The 26338-nt window shown below is 41.9% G+C and overlaps 1 protein-coding gene across 2 annotated transcripts in view; it reads right to left on the reverse strand.

Moving 5' to 3' along the window:
* Positions 1 to 26338, reverse strand: part of SNX32 (sorting nexin 32) — a 288534-nt gene that overhangs the window by 104816 nt on the left and 157380 nt on the right. For both annotated transcript variants that reach the window (XM_085625843.1, XM_085625844.1), the window contains exons 9-10: positions 20765 to 20804; positions 16367 to 16453 (exon numbers count right to left, since the gene is read on the reverse strand). In XM_085625843.1, coding sequence (XP_085481969.1) covers positions 16367 to 16453; positions 20765 to 20804 — 127 coding nt within the window. The remainder of the gene's footprint in view (positions 1 to 16366; positions 16454 to 20764; positions 20805 to 26338) is intronic.

Raw genomic sequence — 26338 nt, forward strand, 5'->3', positions numbered from 1 at the left:
GCCGGTGTTGTATGAAAATAAATAGGTAGATAAGGAGGAAAGATCTTGAAGTAAAAAGAGGACTCCTTCAACAAAACTAATTGGTTTTTAGAGCTTGAAAAACACAAACAGGATTTTGGGGGACCAAAAATTACTTTGGGATTAATTTCGAGAGATTAATTTTGGGATGATTAATTTTTGCTTTCCACTTTTATTATTAGTAGTATTGTTGTTTTATTACCATTGGGTTAATAATTATTTTTAATCTGTAGTTAATTTTTGGGATTTTTTTATAAGGTATCCTTTTCTGCTTCATTGGGTGATACCATCTATAGACCTGCTTTTTCCCTCTTAAAATTCTCTTTTTTCTAAAATGATCCTTACCCGTAACCCTTTTTCACACACCTGTCCCAATGTTTTCGCTCCAATTTCATTTCCCTCTTGATGTGTTTTTCCAATTTTTATGCCTAGGAGGTCTTTTGGATAATTAAATTCTGTTTCCCCAGGAGCCATCAAGCAGTGGAGAAAAGGACTGTGGGGTCACAGTGGTTTCAAATGACTTCTGATATCTGACAGGACAAAGACAAAGGCGAGAGCCAAACTTTAAGCTCTATGAAGAACAAATTAAGCGGCATATTATCAAGCCAGGCGATAAAATTATCGCCGCTTTAGCGGCAGAAAACTGCCGCTAAAACGGCGATAATGGGCTTCATAATATGCTCTATGGAATTCCAATTGAAGCCCATGCTAAATGTGAAGGACATCTAACATGGGCTTCAATTGGAATTCCATAGAGCATATTATCAAGTCCATTATCGCCGTTTTAGCGGCAGTTTTCTGCCGCTAAAGATGCGATAATTTTATCGCCTGGCTTGATAATATGCCCCAATCTTATTTGTTTAAATGTGACAGTAGTAGGTAAGCAGTAACGTTCAAAGTAGTTTAGTTGAGAGCTACTGCAAGAAAGAGCTATTGTTAGCTATGAGAACCACTTGAGAAGTAAACATGTAGGTACAAATGCTTTGCAGTTTAGAGTTAAAGCATTCATTCCCTTCCCCACAGATTAGTAACAGATACTGGGGCTTTATTCTGAAGACCCAAGGGGTTAAAAAGGTCCTTGACCTGACTCAAGTTAGGTTTTTGAAGAGCTAGATTTCTCTATTAAGAAGTTAAAAAATCATGGACTAGTTTCTTGTCAGTCTTTAACTGGGCTTTTCAGACTGTCTTTTCAACCAAGTGTGTCCCGCTTCATTAAACAAAACTTTGGAAGCAGACATGGCAAGTGAGAAATTAGGTGCCATATAATTGCAATATGCCATAATGTTGGACTCATAGGCACAACAGGATCAATTACTAATGTATTTTAGTTAGCAAGTAACTCATTGCCAGCCCAAAATTGATCCAATAAAACAAGGACAGGCTTTTTCAATATTCAATAGTAAATAGTATGGAGGTATTCCATCCCAAACGAGCCTTGTATCCATATGTTTAGCACACATTTTTACAATAATGTATGACAGAATCATGGCAAGTAAAATGGGTAGTGTTACAACTGACTGATGGAAAAACAGCAACAACATCATCTGCAAGGATTTATATAGTGCCTCTCAAACGTGACCCGGAAATTACAGAATAAGATGATTTAGCAATCTGAATACAACGTATTTTATTCCTTTTCTGATAAATGAATTAAGAAATTAAAACAAATATTAAAACCCATAGTTTAGCAGCTGTGAAAGTAAAAGAACAGCCTTCACGTTGCATTTTAGACAACTTTGTCACTTCCAAGACTAGCTTGTTGCCCCAAACATAAACTCTGGTGGGAGCAACAAGCTTTAGTCTATGTTCCAGGTCCCGATTGGGTACCGATTGATCGTCTTAAATATAATCCAGGTTTCTGGGCCCCGTTGCTTTTGAATGTTTTGACAGTTTAGGAAACTCCCCCGTACCAAGCACATGGTCAACTTCATAATAGTACCAGTTTTTAGGAAAGAAATCGATTGGAGCCAATTTGTACAGACCAATTTCATTAATCAACACAACACTAAAAATTCTGGGAAGAACCCTTTATAATCGGATTAAAGAATGGACAACTGAGAAAGCAATTTTTTATCCATGTCAATATGGCTATAGATCAAAGATTGGTATGGTAAAGCAATGTTTCAACCTTAATCTTTTGATTGGCAAATATACAATAGCACAAAACTCCCCAATCTATCTGGCATTCATGGACCTGACCACAGCGTTTGACAGTATATGCCGCTCGAAGCTGTGGTCTATTCTTTTAACCCTTGACATGGATGTAGCACTGCTGCACTTTACAGCCTATTTGCACAGGGACATGAAAGCTAGAATGAGATTAAATACCAAAGGGGCGGTGTCGGGGGCAATTGGAATCTTCAGGGGAGTAAGACAGGGATGTGTTTATTTTATATATAAATGATCTTCATCCATTTTAACTTACCACTACCCCTGACGTCCCCAAAGTTAAGGACGGTTTCCTTCCCTCGCTGTTGTATGGGGACGATGCAGTTTTAATGGCACCTACCCCAAGGGCTCTACAACAGTTAGTGTTTGGATTTGTAAATTTTATGAAATCCCTAGATCCACACACCAATTTTAATAAAGCCTATATAATGACCTGTGCCCGGAAAAACCGAGCTGGAAACACTTAAGGTGGGGGGGGCCTCTCAAAAATGCACTCACACTTTTTCATATCTGGGAATAACGTTCACAGATAATGGCTCATGGACCGAACATGTCGCACAAAGCAGCAATAAATTATCAAGAGCAGTTAATTTGCTGCTTAGTTTGCGCAGCCAAGGAAGGGAGGAGCTCTCCTTCCTCTCCTGCAGATTTTTAAAATGCAGTGCAGACCAATAGTCAGATATGGGGCAAAGGTATGGGGCATTAACAAGTGTAATTCAATTCAAGTGGAAGAACACAGGTTTTGTAGAAGAGTTGTAGGGGTGCCTATCTTTACATCTGATTTTATTTCCCAAAGTGAATTGAATATACCATTCATTGAGGATTACCTATACGTCCGACCCCTACTATTGCCGCTCGCTGTATGGAGGAACACAGAGGCAAGTCTCACCATAGATATTATTCGAGACTGTCTCTTCTGTTAAAAAGGCAAAAGTATCCCATGGCTGGCAACTGTGGAATCTCGCTTACGGAAAGTAGGATACCATCACCCTTTTTAAAAACCCCAAAGGACCACCAAACGTTAGTAAAAAGGAGCTTCAAAGGGCTCTGTACAATTCTCGCAAGGCTGACAGATTGGCAACTGAGGTCTTAAAGGCATGTGTAGCAGCATATATGAATTTAGGAGTAGACAGATTAATGGCGATGTATCTAACAAAACCTTTGGGGCGATGGGAGAGATGTCTGTTGTTCCGTTTTAAGGCGGATACAGTGAAATATATGTTATGCTTCCCCTTAGGATTTCAGGCAAATTTGGACTCCACCCCCTGCCCATGTAATCGAAGATCAGTCCAATCCATGCTACATTATGTATTCTTCTGTGGTTTTTACTCTATTTACACTAAAATAATTTTACTTCCCTTAATTAAAAGGCTTGCCACCAGAGACTACAGAGAAGAATACAGGAAGTTGCTGCTACTCGCTGATGATGAAAACATCTTTTATGTGTGGGGGTTTCTGAAAACTTCAGTTCGGGCACGTACGTCAATGAACACAGACTGGAAATGGCCTACAGTTGGTTTAAAGTATATTGTAATGAAGTTTAACCATTCTAATGTTAGATTTAGTGGTTTCTGAATTTTAAAAGGAATTTTTAAGGGCACCCCCATAGCAGAAAAGAGTAAACTGTATTTTATACGTGATAGTGGCGCTAGGTTATTTTCATCACTAACATGGCGGACCATTAAGTAGGTTTTTGTTTTTAGGTTCAAAGAGTGCTGCTTCTCAAAACTCCCACGCTTTGCTATTGAGCTTTGTGAATTGAGATACTGTTTTAAAAATTCTATTTTTACTGTGCACTATTATGGCTTCCTTTATGTGAACCGAATAAAGATAATAAATGAAATTAAATGAAAAATGTTCCAAGTAAGAGGGGAGCTGCCATCAGGTACTACTTTGTAAACCAGAATTAAGGTCTTAAAATGAAGATGGTCTGAAAAGGCAACAACCAACTTTTCATGATAGGGGAGATGTGTTTCTTCTTGCATATGTCAACCATCGTTCAATCAGCTTTATTTTGAATACCTGTAACTTATGAATGTTCCTTTGGTAGTTGACAAAAATGAGTTACAATAATCTAATTTTGACCCAACAACAACTGTTGCATTTAAGCCTCTGTGACATTCAGAATGGAGAGGACGACTGAGATGAAGTAGTTTAATGTGGTATTGTGACTTGACAATGACAGAATTACCATGGAGCTTCTTAGCCATTGACTTCAAGTGCCAGATGTATCAAAGGGTTTTACACATTCAGTGACTATGGAAAAATATGTTCCTACATCTGGCCCCAACAAATGACTCCCAGAGTTTTTCTCTTAGCAACAGGTTTTAAATTTGTCGTCCTAATTCAAATGTTTTACCAGTTTCCCTTGATGCTCTAACATTTGACTCATGAAAAATACAAACTCTTTTTTACTTTTATTACGAAGTGGAAAATAAATATTAACCATGTTCCCATCTAAAGCCTTTTATAAAGCATCACTTATCAGCTTTAGGGTCATTAGACACTTTGAGCATTATTTTTGTGTCACTTGGGAAATCTGAAAAGCTGACTGCCCGAGTGTAAAGCAGGAGATGTGACGGCTGTGCTCATATATTAAACAATGATGGAGACAAACATGAACTCTGTAGGACACCACAGAGTTCAGCATCTTGTGTAGGAGATGATCTCCTGAGACATATCTTGGACGGTCTGTTAGATAGAAAGTATCTAAACCATTCACAAGCCAGTTCAGATACACCTGCAGACTCACATTCTAGCCAATGGAATCAAATGCAAGTGATAGGTCTAAAAGAATCAACTACGCAGGTCACTCCTTGTTCATGACATTCTAAAAGACGACTTGCACACCTAGCAGGGTTGCCTCTGTGGCTTTGTCGGGGTGGAACAAAAACTGTTAGTTAGTCAGTGCTTAATTTGTAAAAAACGTAGTGCCGGGGCTCTTGACAGGAGGACACTAGAGCTTGCATCATCCGTTGCCCCTGGCAGCACTGCCAATGACAGCACCAACACACTACTAATCATCACACTCTTAAAAGTGTGACAATTCATACTATTACAGGCCCCCAAAGCTATAAGAATGGCTTTGGAGGCGAATGCTAATAATTGGAAATTGAAATTGAAATAATAAACAGAAGTTGTTGTGCTTGTACCTACATTGGCAGACAGCACTACCACGTGGCAGACAGTCATAAGCCCCAGTGCTGGCAATTAAGTGCCGGTGCTGAGCACAGGAAAGCACTGGCACAAATTAAGCACTGGTTAGACTATATGTACTGCATGGTCCTCTGGGAACGCAGGTATCTGAATCGTGCCCTTTTTTTTCAAGGTTTTTAGGTACAGAGGAGTACTGAAGAATGCTGAATGATCTGCTCACTTCATGTGGTTCAAGTGTTTTTTTATTTAACAATAACATATCCACATTCTACTGTGGGGTTGATTGAAGGGGTTTTTAATGATATCGTGAAGAAAGCAGTGACAATGGGCATTTGATAAAGTCTTTGAATACTTCAGGAGAAGGGTCGCCCTGATATTGTGTAACATGCAATTCTGTAGTATTGGTAGAAAATGTTTATAAATTACATGTACTGTGCATGCAACTTTATGTTTCATTGTTCTTGTAGAATGATAGGGTGTACATTCTGTTGGAGTGTTCTTATGTTACTCTGTGTGCCCATAGAACGGTTTGATTCCGAGAATGTTTTGCTTTGAAATACGACTGTATGAGTTGTTGCTGGTGGAGGTAACGTTAACTGCGTGCCTCCACAACCGTGTAGGTTCAGGAATAAATCCTACCTGTATGAATGCTTTGCCTCTAGCGTATTTACTACAAATTGCTTAATAAATGAGCTCACTTCTGCTTTTTATTCCATAGTAGTCTGAAGTTCAAACTGTAGTTGGATCTGTGCCAAATGTTTCACTAACGTATCATCATCAGCTAATATTCTGACAACCAGAGTATTCCAGAAATTGATCTCTGATTTTAGCAGTTGTATCATAAATGAATCCCTACAGGCGAGAGCGTCTTTCAGGCAGACTTAATATTCTCAACTTGACCAGAATACTTCTGCTAAAATATATGACACTGAAAAAGATGCTAAAAAGGTGAACTAATTCTTAACAATTCGACTTAGTCAGATTCAGGAAGGGTAAGTGCTGAAAGGTGAAAAGAATCATAGGCAATAAATCCTACTCCCCCACCATACGAGGAGGAGTGACCAACCACTCTCCCCTAGAAGACCTTGAGTTGAAGTGGTTTGTATCCCTATTGCAGTACCAGACCCCATAGGAAGGTTGCTTGACCATTACTTTCAAAAATTTGTACAAGGATGGTGTTCCTACACCAAAGACACCACAGATTTTTTAAATAAGCTTGAGGTCATTTCGCCTTTCTTCCGGGAGGATTGGATACTCTGCACAATAGATGTAACCACACTTTATACTTCCATAGCACATGCACAAGGTTTGGAAGCCACAGAATGGGCTTTATTACAAATGGATTTACCACAAGAATTCTGCGTATTCTTACTCAAACTTTTGTCGTTTTGCCTTTACAATAGCTATTTCTCATGGAAAGACAACAACTTTTTGGGACAACTCACTGGAACTTCCATGGGTTTTTCCGGTGCACCCACATACGCTAACATCTTTATGTCCAAATTTGAAAATGATTTTATACTTACCGATGAGAACTGGACTGAAGGATTGATACAAAACAACAGATACATAGATGAATTTTTTTTAATTTGGTCACAACCGCTCACAAAATTGGAGAGTTTAATTGATCAACTCAATACAAAGAACCCCAGAATCCAATTCACACATAATGTCAGCCATCATCAAGTCAATTTCTTAGACGTTTTAATCAAAAAGGATTACACGAAGCAGAAATTAACTACAGAAATCTTCATGAAACAAACGGATAGAAACAGCACCCTACAATTTACTAGTTTCCATCCAAGGAGCCTCATCTCCAATTTACTTTACTTTCAATTCCTCAGGATCAAACGGATTTGCTCTGAACCAGAAACATCCATCTCGAAGATTCAACAATACAAACAACGATTCGAACAACGAGGATATCCTGTTGATGTTATTGACAAATGTATTTTCAGATTAGTAAATAAGGATCGGCAATCACTACTTACTGGGAATGTCAAAACGCACAAATCCACACCTACTTTTGTATCCAAGTTTTCCACAAATTCTCATCGTATCAAACAAATTATCACCAAAAGATGGGAGCTTTTACAAAATGAGCCTGACTTCAATGGAGTTTTTAAAGAAAAACCCACATTCTCGTATACTCGGGGACACGATTTGCAAGAACTGATCAACACGTCTGCCAGACCTTCAATTAAGCAAACTCCAAAAGGCACAACACAATGTCACAACTGCACACATTGCAACAATATCATTGTGGGCAACACACTCACACATCCTGTTACTGGACACAGTATTAAGCTGAAACATACAGCCGATTGCAATACCTCGAACATAATTTATTGTCTGAAATGTCCATGCGGTATGGCATATATAGGCAAAACAGAGCGCAAATTTAAAGTACGTCTTACCGAACACAAAAGCACTATCCGCACAGGCAATAAAATCGCTAGTGTAGCTGTCCATTGGACAGAAGCTAAACACACTATATCCCAACTCAGAGCACAAATAGTCGAGGTTGTTCCCAAACATTTATTTTATTTGACAACAATAAGAAACTGTTACAAAGGGAAATATTTTGGATTGATTTCCTACAGACTTTAACGCCCAAGGGCCTCAATGATAAGATGGAAATGTCTTGTTTTTTATGAACTTTATTGATCTGGAGAGACAATCATTTCATACAGTGAACCTCAAACTACTAAGAAATTCCACTTAGGAGGCTTGTTCATTTGGCCAACACCAATTGGCTTTCTTCTATTTTTATATCACAAAACCACTTTTGTATATAATTTATTTTGCATTATTAAGCAACTTTGGCTTAAAAATGCTGATGCTTATATTCACTAACATTCCTTATTTTTTCCTTTCGTTAACTATCACACTCTATATTTCACTATTTTTTCCACTATGATATGTTCACATAGTTTCTTCTTTTTCTGTTTTTATACATTAGGGTTCCATTTTCGCATCTTAATTCCCTCCATCCACAGGTTAAGTTCTGTCTTCCTCGATACTCCGCATAAATTTAATTTTTTGTTCGTATCTCATTTATAATCTCCATATATTCACCTTTTCTTTACACCCTTCGTTTTTTCCTCTATTATTTCCGCATTTCTGTTTTTACGCGGACCACATTTCCCACAATACCACCATCGCCCATTGACCTGCCAGTCCCCTTTTTAGCTCACTACAACGCGAGCGGCCATATTCCAAACTATTTCCTCATCATCGAGGGATTACCGAGAAGCACTTATCGGTTTCAAACGTTTGCCCTTCCAGATACGGTAAGCGATTATTCCCTGGAATTTCATGTGCATTTGCCACTCTTCACATTATTATTAGCTTCTTATATACCCCCTTTATTTGCCACACAGGCATGTTAGACTGCAGCGATTTTTGAAAAGCTCCAACTGAACGTATTCGCCTCCGTTAATTTTGTTGTCAGCACCAACAGTTTTCTCAAACGAGCTATTCTTGAACGCCACTGCGCGCTTTCATCCTCTACTCGAACGGTAAGAACTTATTATCGCGGGTTTCTTGTCGCTCACAACCTCTTTACCATTAGGTTCACTCCAGTATTTTCTCTTGCATGGCAGATTTTGCATTGTACACTGTTCCCTCAAACCATTCAGGCGGGATGGATTTCACCCAGTATTGCTACAGCTAACGCAACGTCACCGGCATCCCCGGTGAGTGTTTACATGCATCTATCTCACATTACCACAGAAGGACTGCTTAGATAATGGGCAGCAGATTTATTATCCATGTATTCCATTTTTTTTCGTAGGTTGACATCAGTTCTGCTTAGCACAGTTTTTTACTCAAAAGGTATCTGCTTGTCTTTCTCATATCAGCCGGTCTTTTTTCTTTTCTTTCGTTCATCATCACAATCATTCCGTTTTTTTCTTCTATATCCCACACATTTCCACATTTTTTTGCACTACTTGGCCTTTCTTTACCTGTCATATTTACGGTGACCAATACGGTTTTGCACCTTCTCCTACTCACGCTTTTAACTGACACCTTGGAGGTCCATAAGCATGTTATAAATTCCCTGGACATGGATTCCACCATTTTTTATTGGTTCACACTAATATTCACTAATAATACCACAATCCTAGGAGTAACTGCGTTTATTCTTTCATTTACAGAGTTTCTTCCCTGAAGAAGGGACCTGCGAGTCCCGAAATGCATTGGGCTAATTGATAATTTTGCAACGTCCATCTAATAATAGTTCTTGGGAACCCTGCTTAAACCAAACGCTGCCTACCTGCTGGAGAGCCTTCCCTCGTGTTTTGGGGCTGCTGTTGCTGACGCCACTACCGGGGACTTCCTCGTTTCTCCGTGTGTCTCCCCGCCGCCATCACCAGCTCTCGCGGCCGGAGACCGGAGACCACAGCCCCCAGAGTGCTTTGCGCCCGGAGGCGCATAAAAGCGCGACGCTCGTAAAACAGAGCGGGAACCCTGCTTAAACCAAACGCTGCCTACCTGCTGGAGAGCCTTCCCTCGTGTTTTGGGGCTGCTGTTGCTGACGCCACTACCGGGGACTTCCTCGTTTCTCCGTGTGTCTCCCCGCCGCCATCACCAGCTCTCGCGGCCGGAGACCGGAGACCACAGCCCCCAGAGTGCCTTGCGCCCGGAGGCGCATAAAAGCGCGACGCTCGTAAAACAGAGCGGGAACCCTGCTTAAACCAAACGCTGCCTACCTGCTGGAGAGCCTTCCCTCGTGTTTTGGGGCTGCTGTTGCTGACGCCACTACCGGGGACTTCCTCGTTTCTCCGTGTGTCTCCCCGCCGCCATCACCAGCTCTCGCGGCCGGAGACCGGAGACCACAGCCCCCAGAGTGCTTTGCGCCCGGAGGCGCATAAAAGCGCGACGCTCGTAAAACAGAGCGGGAACCCTGCTTAAACCAAACGCTGCCTACCTGCTGGAGAGCCTTCCCTCGTGTTTTGGGGCTGCTGTTGCTGACGCCACTACCGGGGACTTCCTCGTTTCTCCGTGTGTCTCCCCGCCGCCATCACCAGCTCTCGCGGCCGGAGACCGGAGACCACAGCCCCCAGAGTGCCTTGCGCCCGGAGGCGCATAAAAGCGCGACGCTCCTCCCGTATCGCGGGACGCGCGCGGGCGGCGCCGGGCGAAGCCCGGGCAAAGGGCGGGCCGTCTGTGGCCGTCCGGGGCTGGACAGGGCTGAGCTGGGCCACCCCTCTAACCTGCGAGAACATTATACGGATTAGGGGCTGTCATATACAGTTGTGTAAGACTAATGTTGGGTTGATTCGGCGGGTGGCGTGAAAGGTGATCACAAGATTCTCGTGCTATTTGTTTGTCCACCATAAGTTATGGCTAAGAACCTCAACAAGGCGCAGATAGTGGGAGGGTCTGGAACTTTAGACGCCTTTTTGAAAAAAGTTGAACATGTTGTTTCAAAAGAAATTGAGTCGGTGGAAAAAAGGTTGTCACTAGAGCCCCTCTCTCAACCTTTGTTGGCTGCTCCCGCTGGGACTTCACATTCTATTTCCCCCGGGGCTGCACCAGAATTCTATCATCCCAGCGTTCAATCATCACTGATTATGTCCAGTCCTTCCCCTTCTCTCTCCCCTCCAGTTTTACGCACCAGGCAGCCAAAAACCTCCTCTGTGGCCCATGTTAAAGTTTCTAAAGGGAAGAGGAAAGCCACTCACGCTCCTAAAGGTCCTTGTCAACATGCTAAGCAATCTAGAAATAAGGATCCTTTTAAGGGGGTGGCTCACGCAGTAGAGAGTCCGGTGGTCGAGGCCACTTTTCACCCAGGCATTAGTGATATAGAGTCTGTCGCCCAGGGGGGGGCTGTCATTTTTAGAGATATGCTAGCGGATGTAATTAAGCAGCTTGATGAACGATTGAGTAGGTGTATATCCCCAGTCTTGGATAGACTTACCGAGATTGATAATAGACTTACTCTTATTGAGCGCCATATTACTGTTCAAAGCGCTGCTGCATCAAAGTCTAATCCCTCTGATGTATTACCCCTTGGCGAGATTACTACTAGAGTAGCGGATTTAATTGACACTTTGGCAACCACTGTTGCAAGACCAGCAATCCCCTTACCACCTGCCCCGAGTATTAACGGTATTACTTCAGGTTCGAGGGATATTAACGAAACCCGAAGAGTTCAAGGTCCTTTGGTACATGAGGTTCGCTCATTAAATCTGCCCCCAGAAGCCTGCCCTTATACCGTTATCTTGGCCAACGTCCCAAAGACCAGTGATGGTAAAGAAGAGCACTGGTCTACTTTGAAGAACAAAGCCCTTCATTTTTTGGCAGGAAAAACAGTCCTGGGGAGTCACCTCTATGATTGTTTTAAAATGGTGAGAAGGATCCCGTGGGTGGGGAAATCTAATAAGTCTCTGAGTGGTGATTGTGTTGTGGTGAATTTTAGTACCCCTGATATTGTTGATCATATTTTTAGACAAGCAGGGTCTATTAGGATTCATCAGGACCGCATTAACATTCTTCCACTGGGCTTTTTCTACCCACCAATTCCTGTAGGGCAGGGCAGACAGAGAGAGTGTACCCTTCAGTATGCTCCCACCAGCAATCCCTTGTTGTTATCAAATAGATTTGAAGCCCTTAGCTCTCTAGATACTAATGATTGACTTAGTGATAATGGAGCTCATTTAAATAATAACGAGGTTTTTAATTTAGACGTTTCTATTTCTTGTGAGCCTTTATCTGCTGGGTTTCCTGTTACGGCGAATAATGCCCCTTCTACTGTATTAGTTAACAACTTGTTATTACAAACCGAGGTTGCAGTCGAGAATGGAATTGCACCCATTTTTAAGGGGGAAACCGTGGGCGTGGACTTACCTTTGAACGGGGTAGTGGTTGCTTCATTACCTTGTTTATCTGACCGGGTTGTTACTTTAACTAAGGATCAAGGGCATGTAACGGACCTTCCAGCCGCAGATCTAATTTCTGCATTATCTTGGAACATAATCGGCCTTCGGTCTAAACGAGGTAATCAAAATTGGTTGGCTTTTCTTTCCTCCCATCATATTATTGCTTTACAAGAAACATGGGAGGTTAAAGATCCTTTTTTTATAGATGGCTACCAATCCTTTATTAAATACGCTACACCCTCGGTAATGGGCAGACCACGAGGGGGCCTCCTGCTATTATTCAGCCTAAAGCTTCGTTATAACATTGAGTTATTACCAACTAACTCTCCTCATATCTTAGCAGTGAAAATGGATTGTGTTAACCTGCCATCATTTTTGGTGGTGAATTTTTACAATTCATTTACTAGGACGGAAGAACTGGAACACCTCAAAGCACTACTCAGTTTCTTGGATGAGTTTGATGCATTGAATGAAAAACCTTATTTTCTTTTACTTTTTGGCGATTTTAACATACACTTATGTTATTTTAATTGTTGTTTAAATAATTTTCAAGATTTTTGCCCTAATGAAATGATCCACTTTGAGCATTCTAAAGGCGGGATCTTTTTAGAGAATATAGTTTCGTCTCATTATCTCTATATGCCGGTTCAAGACTTGTCGGACCCGGTTCATACCTTTACTGGTCATGGCCACGGTAGTACAATTGATTATATTTTTGTACCACGTAACATGTTCAATTTATTGGGCACGTTCCAGGTTACACAAAATGGCCTAAGTGACCATAACCCACTAACACTGGAAATCAAAGTTAAGGCTTTGAGGAAAGATGTTATGCAGCCTCTGATTTCTAACCTAAACCTCGAGCCTTCAAATCAGGGTAGACGACTTAGATGGGATGTCATTACCCCGGCTGATTTCCTCGTCAATTTATATGAAAGTAATACAGAGGATTTCAGCTTGTGTCTTTCTTTAGGGGCGGAACCGACAGTGATTCTGGATGCTTTCGACAGAATCACCAAACACGTAGAGGGGAGTCTCACCTCCCATGGCAAACCAAAACCTAAGAAGTTTAAAAACTGGTTTGACCATGCCTGTTCTAGTGCTCACTCTGCTCTCTTACTGATACTTAAAGAACCTGGGAGCACCCCCAGTAAGATAACAGAGGCAAGGAAATGTTATAAAAAAGCAATAAAGGATAGGAAACGTGAGCTTAAGTTCAAGGCATGGGATGATTTGACGGATGCTAGTTTACAGAAAAATAGTAGCCAGTTTTGGAAAGTGATAAATAGTCCCCTCTTTAATGAGACGGAAAATACCATCAAAGAATGTCTTATTCCACCAGATAAATGGGTGGTTCACTTCAGCGGCCTCTATTCGGAGATACAAGAAGCCAATCCGATAAATTACGTGGATTTTATGTTAGCTTCAAGAATTATTTTTAAGGAGGAGGAAGTCCGGGAAGCCATCGAGGCCACGGCGTCTGGTAAAGCACCTGGTCCGGACGGTGTCCCAGCGGACCTTTATAAGGCAGACCCGCAGTTTTGGGCGAAAATTTTAACTTGTGTTTTTAACGCAGCTTCTGAGGTCGGTGCACCTAGATCTTGGGCAAAAGCCGTTATTGTCCCACTTTTTAAAAAAGGTTCAAGAGATGATCCGGCGTGCTACCGGCCTATCTCTCTCCTCGATTCTGCAATGAAAGTCATGGGTAAAGTAGTTCTTGCTCGCCTAACTATGTGGTTGGAGGAGCATTCCATTATTTCTGAACTACAATATGGTTTTAGACAGGGAAGGGGCACAGTGGGCCAATGCCTCAATTTACACCTTATTATTGGAAAATATACAGTCGTTAAGCAAGGGGACCTCCACTTAGCTTTTATGGATTTGTCCACCGCTTTCGACCTTGTAAATCGGCAAAAATTATGGGCATTATTAGCCGGTTTGGGGCTTGACCCGGTTTTGGTATCTTTCCTGGCTGTAATCCACAACGACACAACCGCAGTCGTCCGATATAGGGATGATGGAAGCCAGACTGATGCCTGGCAGGTAAGGCGGGGAGTAAGACAGGGGTGCATTCTTGCTCCCCTGCTCTTCTCGCTTTACATCAATAATTTGGGCCCGGTCCTGAATACGTTCTCTAAGGACACCCCGAAAATAGGTTCAAAAATGATTCCTGCTTTACTATACGCGGACGACACAGTTTTGTTGGCCAGAACCGCGAGAGGATTGCAAGCTCTTTTAAACGGATTTTATGATTTTATGGTCTCTTTAGACTTATTAGTTAATTTTAAAAAATCACATTCTATGTCGATTGGTTCAGGGAAAGCAAAAAGGGTAAAATTCTTCTGCAATGGGCAGGAATTAACGAAAGTCCAGACGTTCCCATACCTTGGGGTTACATTTGACGACAGAGCCTCTTGGGTTACACAACGTGCTCAAAAAAGGAACATCTTAGCTAGTGCCACAGGTGCTTTATTGGGCTTCGCAAAACGCTTAGGCTGTAAACCACTTCCTGCTTTATTAAAAATATACAGTGCGAAGTGTTTGCCCATGGCACTCTATGGTAGCGAGGTCTGGGGTTACAAGGCTTCTCCGAATATTCAAACAGTTGAAAACAATTTCTTTCGGAAACTGCTGTCTTTACCCCCCTCTGCCCCTACTTTTAATATTCATGAGGACTTAGGGATGGGTTATATTAGTGATCAGATAGCAGTGGCCCCGTTATTAGGTTGGCTGAGGGTTTGGGCACAAGAACCACCAAACCTAAACCAACAAATTATTCAGGACTGTCTGACCTTGGAAAAAGCCTTGTCTATCCCCTGGTTAAACTACATTAAAAATAATTTGACTTCACTAGGGTGTTCGGAACTGTTTTCTAGTCCTTGTGTGATTAGTAAAGAGCAAATTAAAGCCATTAAGTCCCAATTTTTGTTAAAAGCAATGTTGTCAAGAGAAAGTGTTGAGCTAGGGAAACCGACAGTGAGGAGGTTTGTGATGTTGAGCTTAGGGAACAAGATTCAGCCCTACCTAACCTACATTAACAAACCTTTCCATATGTTTTTGCTAATAAGATTTAAGCATGGTTTGCTTCCCTGGCTCCTGGCTTACCCAAAAGGATTTTTTAAAGAGGGAACTCTGGGGTCCTGTCCCTGCGACAATATTTCTGAACAAAATTTGTTGCACATGATATTTTTCTGTAAATTTTACTCTGTACAGCGGAAAAAATACATCTTGCCAATTTTAAAAAACTGCCAATTTAAGCAAGTCAGGCCCGCATTGGCTTATTTACAGATGTTGGAATCTCCACTGATTTGTTTTGGTGTTGCCTGCTTTTTAGTGGGTGCCCTGAGAGTCAGAAATAGGGCCCAGTTGACATAGCTACCTGATAACGATTATGTTTTTAACTTCAAGAATGAAATTACTCTAAGTGTTATTTTATTGTACATTGCGCCAACCTGTTTTGTATTTATTATTTGTGTTATTAATTTTTCTGTAATGCATTGACCTCTATCTTGTTTTCTGTTATGTGCTTTGATGGTTTTAAATTTTAACCGAATAAAGCAAAATTTTGACTTTGAAAAAAAATAGTTCTTGAATAATGTTATTCGCAGCAATGTGACTTATAACATATTGTTTCTGTACATGTTCTAAAAAAACAATGATTTCAATTATAATTGTATAACAATGTAAGCTTTCAGCAAAAAGATATTGCTATTGTTATTAACATGTTGATTTCATACATGATGTTATTTTTATTTTTATGTTAATGTGTATAAACAACAAATACATGCAAAAAGACTTTGGATTATTTTTCTAGGTTACAAAATTTGTATTTACTGACCAACAATTTGAACCTTCAGTTCATTCGGAACAGTGCACTCTACAATCAGGTGTTTCACCTGTACACCTTACAGTACCAGAGCCCACCCAGGATTTAAGATAAATGCACTGCATCACTGTGGCAGCACACTGGCCCTTGATGGACATGCCTTAGGATTACTACATCTATCTGGTTTGCCATCTGAAATGCTGGCTGAAGTTAGTTTACACTCCCTTCCATGTAATTGCATTGAATTAGTTCACTCAACATCCCTTTCTCTCTATTAGTACCACCCCATGCAAGACAACATAGATTGTACCTTAGCAGCTTGGGAGTCCCGCATGTAGTATTTCAACAGATCGGTTAGCTTGAGGTCTTCATCAGATGCCATCCGTCCTTCTAATTTCTGGGACGCAGAAGCGGAGAAAACAGTATCAGTGTGAGTGGGCAACAAGACTGCAGGGAATCTCACACAAGGAAAGCAGTATTAGAAAGTGAAGAGTTGAATGAGAATGTGGGGATGGAGAAAAGATGAGAACTATGGCAGAGGAAACTAAGATATGAGAAACATAGGCAAAAAGCAAGAAAGTGCCAAAGGAAATAAGTCTACTGCTGAAGATATAGAAACAACGAGTAAAACAAGTGATAGAAAAAATAAAATGGCTACTGAAAAATGCAGAGAACAAAGAGAGGGGAAATGGAAATGGGAAACAACGGAAGGGATAAGGAAATGCTGAGTGTATGCAAAAGATTATTTGAAACGTTTCCTGCACTGTACCCCTGACTCAAGTTGATTGGTCACACTTTTAAATAAATTGTTGTGATTTCCTACTTACTGAGTATGGAGTATGTAGAGAATTGCAACATTTTGCTGGCCTTAAAACTCTTGAGCTCTGACCTATGGTAGCCTGCAGAACCTACCCCTGTGTTTTGATCGTAGTATCTTACCCGAGTCTCTCGCATATACCCTTAGGTCTCACTCAGGTCAGGTACCACTTTTTGGTTGCTGTTCTGTTCCCACCAGGTCCTACTTAACCTCTTCTGCAGGGACATCCTGCCTTAGCTTCCCAGCAAAAGATAGAGAGGATAAGAGTGCAAGCCTATGGTGTCTTCTCTCTTTGGGTTTGGAAATGCCCTGGGGGCCGAACCCTGGCATGTTTAACTCCCCTTACTTCTCGTTCTGCCCCCCAACATCCTGTATACTATTCAATAACCTAAATATATTTATTACAGAGAATGACAAATAGTACCGTCTCTCTATGGTTACCTTGTTGGCAGGGTATGCCCAGACGAGGGCCCTTTGCTCACTTTGCCACTGGATTCAAGCTAGCCTGGCTGATGAGGGCTGTTAACACGAAACCGGTCACAGGATGCTTGTTTCCGGTCCAGGGAAGACATGGTGTGGCAGTTTGGGTTGGACTGTTCCCATGAGGCACATGGTCAAGACTGATTTGCATATAGCTATGTCTGAACTGGGGTGGCGAAGTGAGCTCAAGAACGATGATGGATTCAACCCATATCTGTGACTGGGGGTGAGTGTCTGAAAAGTTTCAGCGCTCTGTCCATCATCTCCTTGTGTTTGCTTTGTTTGCCCTAAGTTGGCAAGGTATGCCCAGACGTGGGTCCCTTGCTCACTTTGCCACTGGATTCGAGCTAGCCTGGCTGATGAGGGCTGTTAACCTGAAACCGGTCCCAGGATGCTTGTTTCCGGTCCAGGCAAGACATGGCTTGGCAGTTCGGGCTGGACTGTTCCCATGAGGCATAGGGTCAAGACTGATTTGCATTAAGCTATGCCTGAACTGTGGTGGCGAAGTGAGCTAAAGAACGATGATGGATTCAACCCATATCTGTGACTGGGGGTGAGTGTCTGAAAAGTTTCAGCGCTCTGTCCATCATCTCCTTGTGTTTGCTTTGTTTGCCCTAAGTTGGCAAGGTATGCCCAGACGTGGGTCCCTTGCTCACTTTGCCACTGGATTCGAGCTAGCCTGGCTGATGAGGGCTGTTAACCTGAAACCGGTCCCAGGATGCTTGTTTCCGGTCCAGGCAAGACATGGCTTGGCAGTTCGGGCTGGACTGTTCCCATGAGGCATAGGGTCAAGACTGATTTGCATTAAGCTATGTCTGAACTGTGGTGGCGAAGTGAGCTAAAGAACGATGATGGATTCAACCCAGATCTGTGACTGGGGGCGAGTGTCTGAAAAGTTTCAGCGCACCGGCCATCATCTCCTTGTGTTTACCTTGTTGTCACCACCAAAAAAGGCTTAGACTCTCCTGAATAGACCTCACAGTCCACTTATCACAATTGGTCCAGAGCTGTCCTACCTTGACTCTCCATTGCTAGGGATGGTTGTCTATTGTGTTCTCCTCTGCCATTCCTGTTTGGACTCTATGCATTAAACTCTGCTTATTTAGTGTGTCCAGGGACTGGGCTTCTGCTGCCGAAGAAGTGGATCCCTTACAGAATTCTCTGGTGGCTTAACTCTGTCTCCTGGAGTAGGGCCTCTGCCATTACTGGGTAAATCAACATAATACTCTCTGGTTACTTAGTTGTGCCTCTAGGGTTTTGGTCTATGTCGCTCATGAATGAACCCCACACTGTATTCTCTAGTTGCTTAACCGTGCCTCCAGCAATATGACCTCTGTTTTACTCTGTGAAAGACCTGCATATCTCATAGGGATGTACTGATCCTCATCAATGGCACCTTCTTTTCCATGAAAATAACTATACTAAACATAGTCAGTATTCGCTTGTGCGACTGCATCTGTTCTCACGTTCAATGCAGTGCTTCATGCTTAAGAGAACACCACCTGACCCCGTCCGCTTGGCGAACATTTTTGGTTTGTCTCCGAAGTGCTGGTGATGCAAGAGTGAGAAAAGTACTATGTCACATATGTGGTGGTTCTGCAGATAGGTCCAACCATTTTGGAGGCCAAAACATTGTACATAAAAGAGATAACAAGCTTGGAGCTAGGCTAGACCCTACAACTATAGTGCTATGTGGCACTGGAGAGAACTCAAACTATCCTCTTACCATGCTCAGGGGAAACTCATAACACACCTGTTTATTGCTGCTCGGTTCACAATCGCTCACAGTAGAACCCCATCAGCACAACTGTGGAGAATCAAGGTTTGGTCACTATACGCAATGGAAAAATGAACTGCCTCTATTGAAGATAAGGTCCTTAAGTTTGAAACAAAATAGACCCCATTACACACTTAAATAGAAACACAGGGGAAGATTAAGTTGGGCCCTGGCCCCATTCGTAAATGTGTGGGCATTTCTGGAATATGTGACCTGAGCTCATCAGAAGCTTCCGATGGGGGAGATGCTGAGGCATCCAGTTAGAGAGATGCTGCAGGTGGAGCATGGGGTGGGCGTGGGGTGTCTCAGGCAATCCAACTTTGAGATCACAAGGGGAACTATGGTACTTATGTTAGAAGAGTGAGTGAGGTATTTTATGGGTCTCTACTTACAAGTATAGGTTGAGCAGCTCTTTATTTGGTTGCAATTGGCTATGATTTAGGTTATCTTGCCGTATCTTGCAGCCTATCAGGGTTCTGTTTCCTTCCAACACATATTTCTGGATTTCTGAAGTTTTGTAAAGTGAGAATAAGACTGCACATTGCTATTCTTTTGGGTCAAGCCGTGTGACGAGCTTTGAATAAAGAATTGTATAAAAACGCCTGCTTTCACCCAATTATATTGATGGAAAACAATGATGGTACCTATAGCAATTCATGTAATGACGTTGTTTGCACTTGAATGACATGTAAGCTGCAGATTAAGCCTTATTGTTTCTAGGTCTGTGGACGCCATCATGTGAAATGTGCACTTCTAACAAAAAAAATGAAAAAAATTCCCACAATAATATAATGAGGATGACTCCATTACAACATGTTTACAGCACTTGTCATGTACCTCACCCAACATATCCCAGGTACATAAGTAACTAGCGACCTTTTCAACCATACTCTCCGAAACAGTACCCAGGATCCCAATGGAAGCTGAAGCCACATAAATGCTACAGTACAATACAAAGAAAACCTTCTTGCCTTTTGAATATGGGTGCAGAGGTGCAAGAAAGACTGAAGCCATATATAGGCAGATGAATCAGAGGGGACCACCCCCCCCCCCATGTGCAGCACCATAGATCTTTCCCGCAGTTAGGCAGGAGTAGGTGCCTTACAATTACAGCTCACAGACGGAAACCCAGAATGAACATACTTGACGCCCATAGCTGAGGTGGTACGCAGCAAAGGTAACTCCAGAGGCTTTTTGTGCCAGAAAGGCAATGCCCGCTGGGGGTCAACATAAAATGGGTAGTCCACGGAACGAAAAAATACCACAGGGGTTGTGAGGTAGAGTACGGTGGTACCATTATGTTTTTAGGGGGAAAGAGCGTTGCAGGGGCTGCGTGGATAATAGGGACATAAAAGTGGTGAGGTCTGGAGAAGGTAAAACTCAGTGCATGGAATTCACTAGTGCAGATCTTCTGTGGATAATTTTCTCAGTTGAAGCAGTGAAGTTACAATTCCCAACATTTTTCTGAGCAGGGAGGGTATATGACAAAAGAAGCCTTGAAAAACTGTCCTTTCGCTCCCTGGGAAGTCTTGGTACCAAAGTATGACCCATGATAACTACAAGGCAAGACAAACACTGTCCCTATTCAGATCCCAGCGTGCAATGGGCCAACCACAAATATTCCAGCTCCTTACCCTTAGTCTTTCGAACAATTCCGCCAACTTCAGGAACGTCCTGTAGGATTAAAGTTCCAAAAACAATATTACGTAATTTTAAAGTTACTTTTATAAAAAGGAAGAGAGAGAGCGACAAAGAGGGTTGGGGGAGAGAGAGAAAGAGAGAGACACACAGAGAGAGAGTAGCACTTTGGAGCAACAGTAAACAAATGTGCAAACTGCGGCAGTGGGACTGTGTATGACAGTGCTCTGGTTAGGAAAATAAATGCCATAAAATGAATCAATGAACTATATTTACTATATTCACTTTAAATTTACTTTGAGCTCACTCGAACCACTTTTTGAGATGATTTCTATTTCTATATTAGAAAATGTTTTTTTTTCATTTTAAAAAGGTGCAACTCAACCAGGAAGGTGTAAGCACGCCGCACAACAAAAGCACCATGGAAGTGCAAGGCAATCCCCTACAAAGAACCTATTATAATGACAGTGATAGCAAGCAAATAGAAACATTGGTAGAAGACCAACTCTGAAACCGGAGAGAAGATGAGAAGGAGGAGGAGAAAAGCAGGCGGAGGAGAGGAATGAGAGAGGCGACCAGGTTGCTGAAATGTGAAGGACGAACAATTACTGAATTGTGAATTTATGGGAAGATAAGGGGAATATGTGACAAGGGTGGGAACTAAAGCAATGGAAGGAGTGCAAGAAATAATTTGCTACAAAAGGAGAAAAAGGGGAACTAAGAGGGACTGTAATAAGAATTGTTGACAGGATAAAGAAGTTGAGATTTACAGTAAAGATTAGAATGAAGGGAGCCTCTTGAGTTCAAATTAAGAATCTAAGACATTGGAGGGGTGACATGATTCCAAAAAGAGGCCTGGGAAATATTCTTCCTAGTATACCTGTTTTGCTTATATGCAAGAGTTTCTAGTAATAGCCACAATCAATTTGTGTGCTCATTCAAAACAAATGTACCTTCAGTCACTACTTGAGTGAACGTACTCAGTGCTAATTTTTCAACTACACCTAAGTACAGATTGCAAGCACCCTAGCCACTGTTTATTATAAATGACAAGGCCTTTTATTTATGTGTTTTTAAAACCTGCAAGTGGTGCATAAACACGCACTTTGTACGTATAGTCCTTGCTTACAAGAGGCAAGGCTGGCAGTAACTGTGCCTCTTTTACTGCCAGCCTTGCTTCTCGTAAGCAAGGACTATAAGTACAAAGTGCGTCTTTACACACCGCTTGCAGGTTTTCAAAACACAAATATAAGGCATTTTCATTTACAATGCTATTAGCGCAAACTCTCACAAATGTGAGACCTATTGCATTGCAAATGCTTGTTTAATCTGCCTATCGGTACATTTTTTATTCAAATAACTCGGGATACATATATTTTTGTATAATAATGTCATAGGAAACACTGAAAACAAAAGCGTGGGAAGCTCACATGTATGTATTAGGGAATGGATGTAAGAGTAACGTAATTGGGGATTAAAGGATAACGTTAAATGGATTTGAGGCTACTGTTAAGAGAAGGGAAGGCGGTACAGTGTTTCTCCCCATAAATTAATTGGAAAAGGACAATTTCGAGGTTAACCTCATATTTCTGGGAAAGAACAGGCAGAGGTTTTTGTTGTAAGAATTGTAAAAAAATAGGAGTCTGGCCTCAATCACTCCAAGATAAGCCATCCAGGATTAATCTCAAATTAATTAATGGCCCCAAAGAAGAGTAATTATGTGACTGTACTTGACACAAAAGATAAAACCCGTTCGACTCAGCTTTTACTACCTATCCCCTCAATCATGGTAATGAGGGACTGTTTATCGCATTTATCGCACCTGTTAATTACTGAAGCTGAAGGTGTAGTATTGAGCGGGTCTGGTATGCTCACTCAATTTTTCCTCTGAATGAGTCAAAACGTGGTATCATTTTATTTAGAAAAGCCAATTAAAACACTTTTACCTTTTTACAACCATTTTCATCTAGGCAATTTAACCAGGTTTTCAGAGCAAAATATGTCTTTTGAAAATTGCGGGTGTGCATTAATTACTGAGAGCAGTGGTTGAAGTGGGGAAAAAAAAGTTGGGGAACTGTGGGCGGAGCATCAGCGGGCGGGAATAACCAGAGGATTAGGTCAGTGGGCGGAGTCAGAGGTGTGGCTAGAAGGATCAAAACATACCAATTTTTTGTATGTTTGGCATTTCACTGACCAGTTACAGTTTATAACGTTATTTAATACAACCAATAGATACACGTTTATTTGAGGTTTAATATATGAGTTATTGATATTAAAATACATTTACAATCTGCAATACGTTTTCATTCACAGAATGTCCCAAAAACGCTTATAAGTGGGACCAGAAGCCATTTGTCTCCGAGCCATGCAGTTTCTTTCATCAGCCCTTCTCCTCCCTTTTTCTTACCATTTCTAAACATAAAATGTGGGTTTAAAATCTATGACAGGAGGCCCCACGTGTTGGGGAGCACTGTTGATTACATCATTCTATGCCCCTCGGTCAATGCAAAATTGTAGTTCTACAATTTTTTTGTGCTTCACGCAACGTCATGAAGCCAGCATTAGATACCTCATGGTTTCCTGTTATTGTATCTAGAAACAGCACTCAAAAATGAATATATACACCTAAAACAACCCAGACCTGTTGGTTTTGCAGATGCTTTTAGCATCATCAGATGTATGAGCTACAACTATTAGAACAGTAGTTTCTGTAATTACTACTTAAGTTAATTGGCAATGAGAATTGCAAATGTATCAATTCGGAAATTATGAGACTCAAACATTGGTAGAGTCAGAAATAGGTAGTGGTCCTTGGATTATCTCAACCAGTTATTTTCTCCCCTTCAGACTACTATACCCTGCAATCACTATTAGACACCTTCATCCTTTGTCTCTCCAGGAGTACTGTAGGTGTCTAGAAATACCACCCAACAGAGACTGCATGAGAGAAGTTCACCATGAATGGCAAAATATCTTAGTTTGCAAATGTTTTTCACTTAATTATGGCTCTGCCGTATTTGCCACATAATACATCATCTTCTGCATAATCTGATGGTTTTAACTGAAAATTGTTTGTAGCTCAAACGGAACAAAACACGTGACTTGTGTTGCTGTGAAGTGGAGGGCTCTTTACAAAGGTTGACTGGTCACCGTTCTCACTGCCGCACTTGTATGTTTAAACTGGTATTAATGAGGCGAAAGCTGTGCAGAGACTGTTAGTATGTGTAAAAAAGTAAAAATAATAAAGTATCAGAAAATGTTCCACATTGCGCTGCAGCCTTTCTTTGCTGCATAATTTAGTCAACACTGCAACATAATTTTGTCCTCCATTGCTGCTTAATTGCTGTGGCCCCAAAGCAGGCAGCGCATGTTAAAAGTGTTTGGGCATAAAGCAGAGAGAGCGTGGAGTTTACGAACGCAGGGGCATATATCGGGAATTGTGGCGCAGGTCTGCACAGCAAGTTACTTTGCTGTCCTGCCCTGCGTCACAGGGAAAGGGCAGGAATGCACCGTATTTATCCAATACTGTGCATTCCGGTCTTTTTCCCCTGCGCTGGTGCCGTTTCGTCAGCCTAGCACCAACGCAGGCACCCTTGAACCATGGTGCAAGGGTGCCTCCGTTGCATGCAGGATTGTTTTGTGCAGGAAGGGGCACCTTCATGCACAAAAACAAACCTGAGAGGCATCTTCCTCTTTCTATGTGTGCTGCACATATAGCAGGAGAAAAAAACAGGAAGAAATAAAGATATTTCTCCTTGTTGCGCCTCCCTGGGGGAGGCGTAAGATTTTGATACAGTCCCTTGTAAATCTAGCAATGCATAACAAACCATGAGGGTTGCATGGGAACACTCACCGCAACATGTCCATATGTAGGGTGTGCTGCTTTGTAGGCCTACCCCCAAGACTGGAGGTGAACTTCAGTATGGATTGTGGTGGACTGGGCTTCAAGGTTAACCCATTGTCCACCAGTAGGGTCCACCTGCTGGTGCTAAGAGACCAGGGCTTCTATGGTCCAGCGGTGCCTTCGAAGGTCTAGTAGAGGAATGTGCTCCCTCAGAAGAGTGGTCTGGTGAACTGGTCTTGAAGCCTGATCTTGGTTCCCCAGTTCTAAATTCGGTAGCTCTGGCCATAGTGCCACATCCTCTCTCCCCCCTGAACACCTTTCTGCCCCACTGAGAGAAACTTGCACTGCCTTTAGCTATAACCCAATTGTGCCTGTAATAAACAACTGAAAGTAACTTAATTCAGCTTATGCACTGCGCAAAAAAAAGTAACAGCATCATGGAAAGAGCAAGCACTCATGAGCTATGTAAGATTATGTAAAGCATGCAAAATATAAGCAGGAACGACATGTTACCTTAACGCTTTTACACTCGTTCAAAAATAAATGAGTGTTTTCTGCCTCACATGTAGAGGACATACATACAGGGCTCCTCCTGTACACAGGTGTGCCTTTGTTGCACTCGTTGACAGCAAGGATGGGGTTAAACAGGGCTCAGAAGATGATGGTACTCTTCAGGAGAATCTGACCTGACTCACGGAAACCCACAAGGGCTCCTCCACATTCATGTCAGCCAGTTAACTGCTCAAACATCAACATTATGTATTCAAGTGTCCTGCAAAGGATACCTTTGGAACTGTCCCGCTTGGCTAACTCTACTACCAACAAAAAACTTGAGAGAGCTCTTGAGAGTAAAAGGCAGAATTATATTTTCCTTCGGGAAGTGACGGATACCTCAGCTTTTTTTTTGGGTGACACAACAGTATGTTAGTGATGCTGTAAAGCATCGTTAAAAACAATTCACAATCCTAAGAGGTCCCAAAGGCAAGACCTATTGGCTTTGCCAAAGCTTGTTTAGATATATCATTTGCTAAATGGGGCACTTTTAATTTGGTGCCAGACAGGGCCGAACTGGGAACCCAAAGCAGCCCTGGAAAATTGTGTCCATCCCCTGTACGGTGTGTTGCGAGCAAACGCAGCAAGTGAGCCTGACCACTACAGAGGGGAAAGGGTGTTCTCTCCTCAAGAAACGTTTGGAAACAATTACCTAAATGGTGTATTCTACAACACATTCTTATCATATATTAATTTGTATTTGCTTTTAGGGCACAGTAAATGATGACCTTATAGTGCACCGGGATACAATAATCTTGTTGGGGCTCTTCAATGATTCCCTCTCTATCACCCTCCAATACTACCCGTCATCTCTCCAGAGCCCCTCTCACATTTATTTCATTTGTTTTATAGCGCCTCTCATACCAGTGTAGGGACTTGGATCACTTTACATCATGCCCACATACAGAGACAATGAATCATATGTGTGTAAATCAGTGTTTAGAAAATGTTAAACAAGACAAAAGGGACTACAAGGTGTAGGATTCACATGCCATCAATTCTGGTAGGCATTTGTAAAGATCTGGAGATGCGCAAACCCGGGATTCAAAACACAGTGGTTGGATTTACTAATAACAATGTTTTCCTACCCAAACAAACCCATTTTAGCAGTATTAGGATAATGAAAGACTGGGGAAAAAACATAACTTCCAAACCTGAACCATGCAGTTTGCAT

The sequence above is a fragment of the Triturus cristatus genome, chromosome 9 (genome assembly GCF_964204655.1).
Source record: "Triturus cristatus chromosome 9, aTriCri1.1, whole genome shotgun sequence".
In the NCBI taxonomy this organism is placed as follows: domain Eukaryota; kingdom Metazoa; phylum Chordata; class Amphibia; order Caudata; family Salamandridae; genus Triturus; species Triturus cristatus.